Source organism: Trichosurus vulpecula, chromosome 3 (assembly GCF_011100635.1).
Source record: "Trichosurus vulpecula isolate mTriVul1 chromosome 3, mTriVul1.pri, whole genome shotgun sequence".
NCBI lineage: Eukaryota > Metazoa > Chordata > Mammalia > Diprotodontia > Phalangeridae > Trichosurus > Trichosurus vulpecula.
The window spans coordinates 168,210,613-168,225,478 of NC_050575.1; the positions used below are offsets into that span (position 1 = coordinate 168,210,613).

Below are 14,866 nucleotides of genomic sequence, written 5' to 3' on the forward strand. Positions count from 1 at the left end.
TGAGTTTTAGTCTCACACAGCAATCCCTTTCATCTTTCCGGGCCTCAGTCATCCCTATCTATAAAATGGAAGATCTTAAACAACTCCTATACAGTAGACACAGTTTAAATGCTCTTTGAAAGAAAAAAAAAAGTCCTCTCTGAGAGTAGCTAGAAAGCACTTTGAGCTCTCCAGAGAAAAGCTTTGGTGCTACTTGGGGAGTCTCTAGTCTCAGTCAAGAAATCAAGAATCACTTGTGTGTCAAATATGTGTGACCTTAGTCAAATCATTTCCCATCCCTAGGCCTTCGTTTCCTCATCTTTAAAATGAAACAGTTGGCAAGGAAGGCTGAGTGGGCTGAGGACACAGGTCTTGTGTTCTCCCAGCCATAACTTCAGCCAGTAATGAATAAAGGTTTATGGCAAATTGACAGGCCACGTACTCCACATAGTCCTGCCTACAACAGCCCCTGAAGCCATGGGGTTAGAGGAAGGGAAAGAGTCCAAAGAAGCAAGCTATTGGCCTTTCCAGAAAAAGGCTGAAAAACAAGAAGCTTAAGACTGGGTATAATCCTAACTCCTAAGTAATATGCCAACTCTGATATTTAAAAAGACTGAAGGAAAAATGTGTAAATTATTTAAAAGACCATAATTCATTAAACAAGGAATAAAATATGAAAGAAAATTAGCCCCCAAATCCCAATGAAATAGACTTCTGAGGACTCCTCAGAGAACACAGAACAAGGGCAAGAACCTCCAGAATGGTTCAAAGAGAATAAAACTTTTCAAAGAAAGCATTAGGGTAGAAATTAGGGCAGAAATGCGAGCACTCAGAGCAGAATTAATGATGGCAGCAGAGTACGGATCTCAAATACAGAACAAGAGACTCTCTACAAAGAAGCTAATGCTCTGAAAGGACAGTCATGGACTTTTTTTCTTTTTCTTTTTTCTTTCTTTCTTTTCCAACCAGACCTATGGTTTCATCAATGTAGGGACAGCTGAGTAAAAAACTTTAACAATACAGATCTCCTTCTGCAACTTACTGCCTCAGAGAGGTAGTTGGAGCACTGAGAAGTTACATGATTTACACAGTCACACAGCTATTACGTGTCAGTGGTAGGACTTGAACCCATCTCTTTCTGACTCTGAAGACAGCTTTCTGTCCACTACACCATACTCTCTCTTAGTGGCAGATTAGTGACTCAAAATATATACATGGAAGAAAACTTGACAGAAAAAAGACAAAAGATAGTCATTTTAAAGAACACATGAATTATGTGCTAACCAACTGATCTGAAGACAAGACATGTAGAGAGAACCCAAGTTGCAACCCCAAGTAACATATCCTGCAAAGATGAGCCTAATTGTCCAGGCCAAAATGGACCTTGAGCAAGGCAGAGCTATTTGAGGCAGTCTTGCCCCAACCCCACCCTCCCAATCATTAAAACAAAGGTGGATACTGCATTTGGGCTGCAAATATCCTAAACAAGAGAAACAAATGAAAGGCAGATAAGTCCAGTAGTAGAGAAAACACTAAATAATTACTCTAATATGGATAGGCTGTTGTTTAAAATAAAGAAATTAGATTTAGGGTAAAAGAAAGAACAAAGAGGATTTTGTTTAGTCATTTCAGTCAAGTCTGTCTGAGGCCAGATTTGAGCTCAGGGTGATGAGTTTTTCTTGACTCCAGGCCTACGCTCTGTCCACTATACCACCTAGATTATTTGAGGACAGAAAAGATAAGGGGACTAATTTAAGGGAATCCTAAAGAATCGGGAGAAGGGAAAGTTTTATTTGTTATGATGTTGCAGTTGTGTCTGACTCTTCACAATCCCATTTGGGAGTTTTCTTGGCAAAGATACTGGAGTAGTTTGCCATTTCCTTCTCCACCTCATTTTACAGATGAGGAACTGAGGCAGACATGATGAAGTGACTTGCCCGGGGTCACACAGCTAGTAAGTATCTGAGGCCAGATTTGAACTGTGGAAGATGTCTTCCTGACTTCAGTCTGAGTACTCTATCCACTATCTGAGTTGCAAGAACTAATGTTCTGTAGACTAAATGAATCAGTATCTTTTGTCTGGAGGATATAAGGCCCACCTACCATAGTGCCGCCTCAAGCACAAGGCCACAGACTGAAGACAAGACCTTTTCTATCTTCTGCCCTTAAAGGGGCTTCTCTAGGAAGGCCTTGTCTCTCTACTCTCTCCTGACTGGGCTCCCATACATGCTCCTGCTCCTGTCTGATGTGAGGCTGTTTTGGTAACCAAAAATGGCTCCTTAGCACTTAGTTCAACAAGTGCCCTTGAATAGTTTGTCTTTTGTTCTCTTTGAGTAATTCATTGAGCCTTATTAGGAGCTAAGCCCCAGGCCCAAACCCCTATTAGGTGTAAAACCTTAGTGGGTGTGGATTGGCAACTAAGGTGGGGTCCAAGGTGGGGCTAACTCCAGGGAGGGCCCAGTTTACATGTCTGGGAGAGCAGAGCTTTTGACCACGTGGGTTTAAGTCCCCTCTTTGTGACGATTCTAGGTCACATGTTGACTCACCCCTGACGCTGAAAAAGATATAAAAACCAGGGGTTGGCTGTCTGTTCTTTGGAGCTCTGGGCCAGCCCTTGTTCTGAGCTCCCGAGCTGAACCTAGATGTTGGTAACTATGAATTGTATTGGGTCTGTCTGTTTGTAATTTGTTTAAGGGTGCTTGAGCTGGTGTTGATGAGCAGACTCTGGGCAGCTGTAGCTAGGAGCCCTCCAACTTGTAAACCCGGATGTTGAGACTTTGTTGACTCTGGTAACTATGTATTGGGATTTGAATCAGACAAAGTCTGTCTGTTGATGTTTGTAATTTGTTTGTATGTTACTCTGAAGTTCAGGGCTGGTCTTCTCCCCGAACTAAGGGAATGATATTTGTATGCTGAATTAAAGTAAGCTTGTCAACCCCTTCACCTTGCTTTCCTTAGTTAAGCAGATCAAAAGAACCTGTGCTGTTGGCAGCTTTCTGGGTGCTGGCTGTGGGTGGATCTTACACCCCCACAGAAGCTGCTAGCCAGATTGTGGAAACAGAGGCAGAGCTCTTGATGTCTCATAGGACAGCACATCACCCTCTGCCAAGATGCTGAACCTAGAGGGAGGATTTAACAGTCTCCCTCCGTTGACCTCTCTACAGCCAGTAATATTCTGCCTGGATTCATTGCTCAATATTTAGCATCTTCCTACTGCCTTATACTCTTTCCATCCCAGGCATTTTGAACTCCTGGCTGCTGATGTACAAACTCCATTCCCTAGCCTCAATTTATCACTATGTCATGACTATCTTCTTCCACCCTACCCCCCTGCCCCCCCCCCCCCCCAAATATTCTACTCCATATCCTTGCCTCTTATTTGTGCCTGCTAAATGATTGCTCCATAATTAATAAATTTTCTTTCATCTTTTCTCACATTTTCACTGCCTGTCTTCCATGCTCTCCCTCATCATCTCTACTTCCTGGCTTCCCTGACTTCCTTCAAACCTCAGCTAAAATCCCAACCTCTGCAAGAACTTTTCCTGGTGTTTCCCTGTTCTGTCTCTCTGTCACTGCCTGTCTCTCTCTCTCTCTGTCTCTCTTTCATTCCCCTCTCTTTTTATCTCTCTCCTCTTTTCTCTCCCTCCTTCTATCCCTCCCTTTCTCCTCTTCTCTCTCTTTTTCTGTCTCTGTCTCTCCCTCTCTCTCTCTCTCTCTCTCTGTCTCTCTCTGTCTCTGTCTGTCTCTCTCTCCCTCTCTCTCTCTCACTCTCTCTCTCTCTCTCTCTCTCACTCTCTCTCTCACTCACTCTCTCTCTCTCTCTCTCTCTCCCCCTCTCCCTCTCTCCCCCTCCTTCTCTCTCTCTCTCCCTCCCTCCCCCTCCCTCCCCTCCTCTTTCTCTCTTTCAACACCTCTTCTTTTCTTGTTCTTTCTGTCTTCGGCCCTTAGTGAAATACAGCTCCTTCCTGATGTGCTTCTTTCCCTCATTTCCAGTACTGGCGACACTTTATCTCCTACCCCCTGACTTGTAGGTTAACGGAGGATTTAGATACTCCTTACTATGAATTGCCTCATCCAAAGTCTCTGTATACTTCTCTTCCCTGATGGTATCCAATTTAATGCCTAATTCACGCCTGGTGCTATTTATCTTTCAACACCCAAAGACATTCCGCTTTCTTCTTCAATAAGTCTAGTGTCTGGTACAAAATCTTAATTCCTCTTCATCTCCTACCTTCGTATTATTGAACTTCAACATGTGTGTTACATGTATGGTGTATACATACCTGTGCACACACAAATACATATTATGTATATGCATGTACACAATATACATACATACACATCTAAAACTATGTACCAGGCAGTAGGCTAAGTGTTAAGGATACAAAAATAGGCAAAAGACAGTCCTGCCCTCAAAGAGCTCACAATCTAATAGGAGTTCACAGTCTAATAGGAGAGAGAAGCAAACAAATATACACAAATAAGCTATATACAGGATAAGTAGGAAATAATTAACAGAGGGAGGGCACAAGACTTGAGAGGGGTTGAAAAAGAATTCCTGTAGAAGGAAGCCAGGGTAGGTAGGGAATGGAGGTGAAGAGAGAGAGCATTACAAGCATGGAGAGCAGCCAAAGTAATGCCTGGAGCTGAAAGGTGAAGTGTCTTGTTCATGATACAGTAGGAAGCCAGTACCACTGGATCAAAGAGTCTGTGTCAGAGAGTCAGGTGTAAAAACTGAAAAGATTGGGGTCGGGGGTAGATCATAAAGGGCTTTGAATGCCGAACAGAGGATTTTCTGTTGTTTCTCTGGAAGGTAATAGGAAAGTCACTTTAGCTGCTAAATGGAGGCTAGATTGACTGACTGGGCAAAGATGGTCCATATCCTTGACTTCGCTATTACCTATAAGTGTTTCATTTCCTTGTTCACAATAATTCCATTATCTGATCATAATCTTTTATTTCCCTGTGCCTTATAAACCCTAATCCTCTTCTTCATCTTCACCTTGACTTCCATTCCTTCTATCCCTCAGTTCTCTCTGAGGCCATCACCCCTGTACTGGCTCCATTCTCTTCCCTTCACAATCTTGACCCTTTGGTGAGCAAACTCAACTCTATACTATCCTCCACTCTCAAATCCCTTGCCCTCTGATCTATAGATGATAATGCCCATACCCAACTTTGGATTATCCCACAATCTGCCTCCCTCACTCTTATTGATAACTGTTAAACAGAGCTGGAGAAAATCATGAAACTGTGCTAAATGGGTCCACTACAAATTTGTTATTTAATCACAACTGGACCCTCACAGCAGCAATGCAAACACTCTCTTCTTCCTAATTGATTCCTTATTCCACTCTCCACAGAAACTACTCTAAACATTATTTTCTCTCCTTAAGCCTGCCACAACATTCCTTCCCTCTCCACTTTCAGATGAGGAAGTTGCCTTTTACTTCAATGAAAAAATGAAAACATTTGCTAATGGACTCCCTTTCTCTCTTCTCACTTTATTCAGTGAGAATATGAGAACTACCCCCCATTCATTCTGACATAAAGAGGTAGCCCTTCTTTATGCCAAAGCCAACCTCTTTACATGCACCTTTGATCATATTGTCTACTGACTTTTCTAGCAAATTGTCCCCCACTATCCTCCTCCTTCTCCTCCTTCTCTTCCTCCTCCTCCTCCTTCATCTTCTTCTTCTTCTTCTTCTTTCTCTGTCTCCTTCTATCTCTCCCTACCTACTGGCTCCTTCTGTTCCTTACACACTCAAGTCTCTACATTCTTAGAAAAAAAGCCTCTCAATCCTATCATTGCCATTATCATCCTAGTTAGCTTCCTCTTCATGACCAAACTCCTTGAGAAATTTGTCTACATCAGAGGTCCTTTCAATCTCTTCTAAACCTCTGGTGTTTCCGACCTTATCATTCAGCTGAAAGTGCCCTCTTCAGTTACCAAAGATCTCTTAACTGCCAAACCTCATGGTCTTTTCTCAGACCTCACCCTTCTTGATCTCTGCAGCATATCACTGATCACTTTTTGATCAGTTGGTCACTTTTCCTTTCTGGATACTCTCTTCTCTCCACTTTTTCTTGACACTGCCCTCTCATGGTTTTTGTCCACTTCATCCAATTTGTCTGTGTAACTGCACATTAACTGGGTGTATTCTAAGGCTCTGTCCTGGACCCTATTCTCTTTTCTTCTCTCTCACTTGGTGATCTCATCAGTTCCCATGGGTTGAGTTATCATCTCTATGAAGATGATTCCCAGACATACTCAACCAGTCCTAACCTCTCTATCCCTTTAGACGCCACCAACTATCTTTCAGTTATCTCAAGCTAGTCTGTCCCATAGGTACCTCAAATTCAATATGACTAAACAGAATTCATTATCTTTCCCTTCTGCCTATTACTTTCCTATTCTATTCTCTTCTTTCTATTACCTCCCTACTACTACCTTCCTCTCAGCCACCTAGGTTCAAAAGCTCAGTGTTATTCTTGACCCCTTCACTCATCACACATGTCCAATCTGTTGCCAAATCTTGTCATTTCTACCTTCACAACATCACTTTTATTTTTTTATATATTAATTTTTTTATTTTTAGTTTACAACACACGGTTCTACATAATTTTGAGATCCAGATTTTCTCCCCTCCCTCCCCCTCCCTGCCCAAGATGGCATGGAATCTCATATAACTACCATGTATAACTTCGCATTGAATTAATTTATACACTAGTCGAGCACAATCACTTTTAGATGTACTTTTCATGCTGCTGACACAGCCACAAACCTTGTTCAGGCCCTTATCACCTCTCACCTGGATGATTACAATAGTTTGCTAACTGTTCTACTCCAATTTCTTAGCCAACCAAGAAACAGAAGACCTCATAGAATATTTAAAAAACAGATAAATTATTTGAGGTGGAAAAGCTTTTACATGAACAAAATCAGTGCAGCTAGAAGGAAGAAATTATTGATTGAGTAAAAAATCTTTGCATCAAATATCCCTGATAAAAGCATGACACCTGATATTGAGGGAATTAACAGAAATATAATGCTAAGAGCTATTCCTCAATAGACAAGCAGTTAAAAAATATGAACAAATCCTCAACAGTATTACAAACTATTAACTAAATTAATGACTACTACAAGCCACCACAAGAGAAATGCAAATTAAAACGACCCTGAGATGTCATCTCAAACCCAGAAAACTTTGCACAGATGACGTTTATATTAATGGAGAGCCACTGGACTTTACTGAGTTGGGAGAAGGGGCGGTGACATCAGACATGCACTTTAAGGAAAATCACTTTGGCAGATGAATAGAAGTTGGAATGGAGTAGGGAGAAAGACTTTGAAGCAGGGAAATCAACCTGAAGGTTATTATATAACATAATAATAGGAAGAGGAGAGAGGAGAAAAGAGGAAAGAAGAGAGGAAAAGAGAGAAAAGGAGAGGAGAAGGCCCAGGGTAGAACTTGAGGGGCACCCATGATTAGTGAGAGTTTTCAAGCTGGAATAACAGGATTAGAAAGATTAATCTATCAGACTATGGACCGAGGGGTACTAAAAGTGTTTGTGGGGTGGGGGGAGTTAGAAGACTGTTGTAATAATCCAGACTGGAGATAATATGGGACTGAAAGAAAGGGACAGATGAGAAAGATGTTAAGGAAAGATTCAACAAAATAGACTGTTGGCACAGATTCATCAGTAAATGTTGGCTGAGGCTTACATAGATGCACAGGCTCTCAGATGTCCAACCTCCGACTCCTTTTTAGCATCCCCGAAAGAAGAGGTATGGAAAAAGGGAAGGAGGAGGAAAAGGATATGGGATACTTATCTAATATCTACTTGGGTAGACCTACCTTACTTAACTTTTTTTTGGACTTAAGTTTCTCTTCTCATGAGATGGGAATGTCTTCCCTTCTCTAATTTATCCTAATGATACAACCCAAGCGAATTCTGTTTGAGGAAGGGGGTGAGTGAAAGGGCTACATGTAAATCCAAGATGGGAGCATTTTAGGAGCTCATTTTCTTCATTGCATGGCACTTAGAAAGTTCTTTTTTAATATTGAGCTAGGAGAGTGATCCCTGAAATTTCCTACTGCTGAAGTAATCTAACCCCACCTCGGTGTTAGTCACTTTATCTGTAAGCAACCCTTCGTCTCCATACCTAGGATATTCCCAAAATATCACAAAAAGGAAAAAGACTTATCTGACCAATATTTTAACCACTTTATTTATAATGTCAATAAACTGAAAACAATCTGTATGTCCAGAAAATGGGGAATGGCTGACTAAATTATGGTAAATATGACTAAATTATGTAATAGAATATTTACTGTGCTATGAAATGGTGAGAGCTTGGTAGCATAGTGGATAGAGTACCTGGCTTGGGGTCAGAAAGACTCATCTTTCTGAGTTCAAATCCAGCCTCAGATACTTACTAGCTGGGTGCCCTGGGCAAGTCACTTAACCCTGTTTACCTCAGTTTCCTCATTTGCAAAATGAGCTGGAGAAGTATCTCTGCCAAGAAAACTCCAAATGGGTCATGAAGAGTTGTATGTATGTGACTGAAACACTCAACAACAAACATGAAAATGATAAAATGAAATGTATAAGAAAACAGAAAAGCATAAAGGACTTCAGAGGTCTCTTCCAATTTTATTTCATGATCTATGTCCAATGAAGTTAAGCAGATATTCAAAACAAAGTCCTGACACCCATCCATAGCTCTCAAGCCTTCTCCAGCTAAATATCCCCAGTTGCTTCTACTGATCCTTCCATAGCATGAATCCAGGCCTTACATTAACCTGGCAACTTATGAATGCTATTCCTAAAATGTGATATCCAAAATGGAATACAATGTGGCCCAGGCCACAATGCTTCGGATGTATTCTAACCACTGAGGTACCCCATTACCCTCAGAGACAGAACTCTCCCTATGCCCAGGTTGCTCCCACTCCTCCTACCTCAATGGCTTCACTAACTCTAAGTTATACTCACCTGCAGTGTGCCAGGTGGTTCCTGAAGTGAGCTTATCTCTCTCCAACAGCACAATGTTGGTCAGGCCCAGCTTGGCTAGATGGTACAGGGTCTGACAACCCAGGCTGCCCCCGCCCACGACCACCACATCAGCTGAGTTGGCAGGGCTGGGTAGGCCCTGGGCCCACAGAGTCCTTGTCCTCCTTCAGGTCCATTGATAGGTACGCTCTTTTCAGTTGTGGGCCTTTGGGTACTCAGGAGCCGGAGTTGAGGTCTCCATGGGATAGGGTGGAAAGCTGCCACCCTCAACGCTCGCCTCAGAGAAGCCATGGGAAACTGAAAACCTGAGAGCTAGTCTTGGGAGCAGGAATCCTCTTCAAGCCTGGCAGATGCTGGGAATAGAGGAAGACAGAGAGACTCAGACTCACTAGTAGACAGAGCAAGGTCAAATTAAATACCACCACACTTTAATTCTGACCCTCTCAGACCAAGGAAAATGAGATAAAATGTTAATATGACTAATTTTATTATTTATTTACTTTTTGCTTTTTCCCATGATCAAGTCATCAACAAGCATTTAAGTGCTTACTGTATATCAAGCACTATGATAAACTGGGAATGTAAGGGGGTGGGGGGAACCAGCTTAGGGAGGTCACAGTCTAAAGGGGGACAACATACAAACAACTATATACAAACAAGAGACTTGAGAGCTATCTGGGATGCCCTCCTTCCTTCTAATCACCAGTTTGGGTCCTACCTTAGTTTCATCCTGCCCTTTGGAGCCTTCCCTGACTGTCTAAACCATAGAGTGCTGGTAAATGTTTAAACAACTGACTCTTCCAAAAGGAAACAAACACATACCCACACACCACATTTTAAGTTTAATGTGCATTATTAACATTTTCTCCATCACGTTTTTGGCAGCTAGGTGGCAGAGTGGATAGAGTGCAAAGCCTGGAGTCAGGAAGACTCATCTTCCTGAGTTCAAATCTGGCCTCAGACTCTTCCTAGCTGTGTGAGCCTGGGCAAGTCACTAAACTCTGTTTGCCTTGGTTTCCTCGTATGTGAAATAGCTGGAGAAGGAAATGGCAAACCACTCCAGTGTCTTTACCAAGAAAACCCTAAATCGGGTCATGAAGAGTCAGACATGACTGAAATGACTCAATGACAACTACCATCACTTTCTTAAATCAAGCCCTGATTTGTAGTGTTTTCTAATTTCCAAGGTGTAACGCTCACCCCGAAAATTTCACAGTTGGCAGAGCTGGTTTGAGCTGGCTCCAGCACACCCTTGATCCAAACCCACAGGGGTCATCAGATCATAGGACCTAGAGCTGGAAGGCAACAGCTCTAGTCTCTGGAAGCATATTAAAACTTCCTTTTTAGTTCAACTAAAAATATTTAAATTTCTCTAGTCTAAAATCTTTCCAGATTTTCCCTTTAGGAGAATTTGTAGAATGTGAGAACAAAGGCTAAGATCCCAAGGTAGGGATAAAGAGTGGAAAACAATTTTGAACAGAGAATCTCTGATTTGGTAGATTGTTATCTTCCCCACCCCCGGAAGTGACTGGGATATTGGCCTAGCTGAGGGCAGTCAGTCAACAAGAGTTCAGTCTCTCCTCTTTTTCTCTCTCCAGAAGGGATATTGATCAAGGAGAAGGTCCTTTGAATTACATCAGTATTCTGGGAGCAGGTAGGGGTGGAGAAAGCAATTAAGGGGTGATCAAAGAGGGAGGAGTAGTTTTAGGAGTTGTCTTCCAGACCCTTGCTGAAAGATAAGTAACTATTACTCTCTTAGAAAGTAAAAGTTAATACGAAATCATTTTATCATTTTGTGACGTTTTCCTTGTTCAAGATTTCTATCAAAGTTACCTCCAAAGAGGGCGGGAGAGGTTGCAGAGCAGATGGGGTTCCGGGCTGAGAGGGGACTGTCAGTTTGGACTTTTTCTCTTTAAATTAGATATGTTTGGATTTAGAATCATGTTATAGAATAAAAATGTTTCTGGACGACTTGTGTCTAAAGTGTGGAGTACAGCATTATATGTTTTTTCTTCAATAAGTCTAAACCCCATTTTACACATGCCAAAGAGGGGAAGTAATTTGACAGGTAGCATGACTTAGTAGCTAGTGTTACAGACAGAAGACTTGGGTTCAAATCCAGCCTCTGATTCTTACTAGCTCTGTGACTGTGGCAAGGTATTTGATTTCTCAAAGTTTCCTGGTGTATATATGAGGGGATATGACTAATCATCTGTAAGGTCCCCCCTAGCTCTTAATCTTTCCCCCCACTTAATAGATTTTATTTTTTTCCAATTGCATGTAAAGATAGTTTTCAAAGCTCACTTTTATAGGATTTTGAGTTGCAATTTTTTCTTCCTCCCTCTCTCCCTTCCCCCTCCCTGAGACAACAAGCAATCTGACACAGGCTATACCTGTACAATCATATTAAACATATTTCCACACTAGTCATGTAGTGAAAGAAGAATCAGAACAAAAGGGAAAACCATGAGAAAAACTCAAAAACAACAAAAAAAGCAAATAGTTGGCTTCAATCTGCATTCAGACTCCATAGTTCTTTCTCTGGATGCGGATAACATTTTCTATCAGGAGTCTTTTGGAATTGTCTTAGTCATTGTATTGCTGAGAAGAGCTAAGTCTATAAAAGTTGATTGATCATTGCACACTGTGGCTGTTACTATGTACAATGTTCCCTGATTCTGCTCACTTCGCTCCATCAGTTCACATAAGTCTTTCCAGGTTTTTCTGAAATCCACCTCTCCATTTCTTATAAAACAACAGTATTCCATATATTAATGTACTATAACTTGTTCAGCCATTCCCCAATTGATGGGCATCCTCATTTCTAATTCTTTGCTGCCACAAAAAGAGCTACCATAAACATTTTTGTACATGTGGGTCCTTTTCCCTTTTTATGATCTTTTTGGGATACAGACCTAATACTGGTATTGCTGGATCAAAGGGTATACACAGTTTTTATAACCCTTTGGGCATAATTCCAAATTGCTCTCCAGAATGGATGGATCAGTTCACAACTCCACCAGCAGTGCACCTAACTCTTAATCTATGATCTTATGACTTACCCTAAGTCTATAGGTAAGTTAGAAAGTGGTAGTCAGGATTTGAACCCTGGGCCATTTGACTACTGGTAAACAGAGCCAGATGAAAAAGGCATAGGAACCATACTTTTCTAACTCCAAAGACGGGATGGTGGACCAGAGGAAAGGCGAGGAATTACATTATGTTACACTTCCTACCCTGAAGCTGAACTCTATCTCTCCCTTTTCTTTCTATTAAAAGAGAGCAGGGAGAAAAGACACAGAGTATCCACTTGTTCCCTGAGGATGAGGAGAAGGCTCTCCCAGAAGAAAAGAAGGACCCACTTGCTACGTTTATAAGCCATCTTGGGACAGGGAAGTGAGTTTGGTACATGAGATTTTTCTAGCCCAAGGATAGCAAAATGTTATTACTTCCCTTCTCCTCTTCCCTTCCTCTTCCCAGTTTTATTAACAGTGTTTCCTCAGAAAAATAAAAGGATACCAAAGCATTTATAAAGTATATTAGGGCTTCTAACCCTCATAATATACCTTAGTGATTAACTGCTAAAGGAGGAAGAAAGTAGGGTAGGGAAGGAGTAGAAAGACAATTCAAATTCATCAAGGCCCATAAAAATGCAAATGAGAAAATTGCAATATTTGTAAGATATAGTCAGACTCCCACAGGCTTAGTTCTGAAAGGCTTTCATAGACCAAACTGACTCTTTGCATTCAATTTCTAATTTTCAGAAAGGGGAGGGGTTGGGGGATATGGAGGTGCCGGCCAAATGCTACATCTTTCCCTGTGAAGTCCTAGGGTGCTTTCTTTCTGCAACCCCCTTGGGCACTTAATCATGTGACCTCGTAACAGCGTGGTTAGAGACTGTGCTTTACTTTTCAACAGAGTAGCCCAGCTTCCTCATGAAATTGTAGGCTCCCTAGAAAAGGGACAGACCCCTTCCTCCCCTCCCCCACACCCCCTACTTAATACAGAGCGATCGGAATGCAGACGAATGAAGCCTGAGATAGTGGAAAGGTTATGAAATTTGGAGAGATGAGGACCTGGGTTCGAATAGTGCCAAGACTCCATGCTTTTGTTTCCTTACCTGGAAAATGAAATGGAAGGGTTGAAGTAGATACTCTCTTCTGAAAGCCCTCACACTTCTAAATCTTATAATCCTTGCCTGAATTCTAAGCAGTTTAAGTTTGTTGATTCCTGCTAAGGGACATACAGTTGGATAGGAGAGGGGAGGCTGGAATAAAGAATGAATTCACTTGCAGCCCTTCCCTGCTCAGCAAACCTCAGTTTTCAGGACTCTGGGGTGTGATAGGGACAGCAAAAATGATTCTTGCCCACCAAAGAGTCTCCACCCATGGTAGAGAGTTGGGCCACTACCTATCCATGCCCCACTGCTGTAGGGTCTTGCTCCCAGATTCCTATAATCTAATTCTTGCCAAGGAGGTAGCCAAGAATTCTAAACATGGCAGAGGGGAAGATCACTAGTTCTGGCATTCGAAACTTAGGTTCCTATTCCATCTCTGATACTTATTCCCTGGGTTACCTTAGGCAAATCACTTAACCTCCCTGGCCTCAGTTTCCTCATCGTAAAAATGGGAGGGGGATGTAGGACCAGATGGTCTCTGAGATCTCCTCTAACCTAGATCCATGATGCCTCCCAGGCATCTCTTCATCTTATTGACAATCTTATTGTCAATTCCTGACACAGGTAGCTCTTTAGACAGGTGGCTTGGCAATGCCTCTGCCTGTAGTAGCTTGTATGGGAACCAGACATATGCTGCTTCTTTACTCCTGGGCCACCTTGGGCTCTCACCCCCAGCCCCCCAACAGGGCTGTCACCAATCCCAGGGCCATGCCAATCACCTCCCCTATAACATAGAGCTTGGCCCTAGAAGCTCTTGGAGTGGGGGTTGGCGCTTGGTAGGGGTAGTGTCAGGATATGGCCCTTGTCCCAGACTCACTCTGAGACACTGGTTTCATCATTATCTGGCTTTTTCTCTCACACACATACCTGGCTTCTTTAGCCTGCTGAGTCAGCACCTATAGGTTGTTTTTCTCCTTCCTGGTGTCAAATATTAACCCCCTGGCATATTGGAGGAGGGGAACTTGGGAAATAGGGAAGAGACTGAGAATTTAAATCCCTTCCTCAAACCAGGATTGACACAGCTCTGCTAAGAACTTCAAGGCTAGGGACTCATTTGGACTCATGTTAGCACTGATCTCCCCCCCCCACCCCACCAATACCCCCCCAGCAGTGCCCCTTACCTTTTGCTGACCCTAGATGTGCCCCTGTCCCCACAGACATAGGAGGAGTGGGAGAAGCAGAGCCCTGAGCACTTTCTGTCCTCCGCTATTCTCAATCTCCCAGCCCAGAACACCACCTCCCTTGCACCCCATACCCCCCTGCTTCTGTGTTTTCCCACATTCTCTGGGCTGGCCACCCACCTGAGGACAGGGTTCCCAACCCCAACCCCAAGACAGAGAAGAACTACTTGTCAGAGAGCTGGCTTCCCCTCTCCGTGGTTCCTGCTCGGCTGTGTGCAGCGCTGCTGCTTCTGCCACTGCTGCTGCTGCCTCTGCCTCTCCCCCACAGCCTGGCTCTGTTCCCAGCCTGGGTTTGGCTGCCAGGGACCTGGCTCACTTTGAGAGCAACAAAAGTTGCCCTGCTGGCCAGCTATGTGCTTTCCTGGAGTGTAGGTAAAGGCCTAAGGCCTAGCTTGCATACTTTCATAGGAAACCCTGGAAGGACAGGCCTTCACTCCCAGCAGCAATTACCAAAACTTAGAGTAGGGATATTATTAACTAACTGCCTCAACTCCCTTATTCTGAGTGATAA

At 42.8% G+C, this 14,866-nt stretch overlaps 1 protein-coding gene across 1 annotated transcript in view; it reads right to left on the reverse strand.

The window, feature by feature from the left end:
• The window catches only part of SARDH (sarcosine dehydrogenase), a 135,242-nt gene extending 120,682 nt beyond the window's left edge, over positions 1 to 14,560 (reverse strand). Inside the window, 4 exon segments of the mRNA XM_036749434.1 lie at positions 8,980 to 9,122; positions 9,124 to 9,177; positions 9,179 to 9,350; positions 14,476 to 14,560. Of these exon segments, the coding sequence (XP_036605329.1) occupies positions 8,980 to 9,122; positions 9,124 to 9,177; positions 9,179 to 9,288 (307 nt within the window). The 5' untranslated portion in view covers positions 9,289 to 9,350; positions 14,476 to 14,560.
• Positions 14,561 to 14,866: the final 306 nt, after the last annotated feature.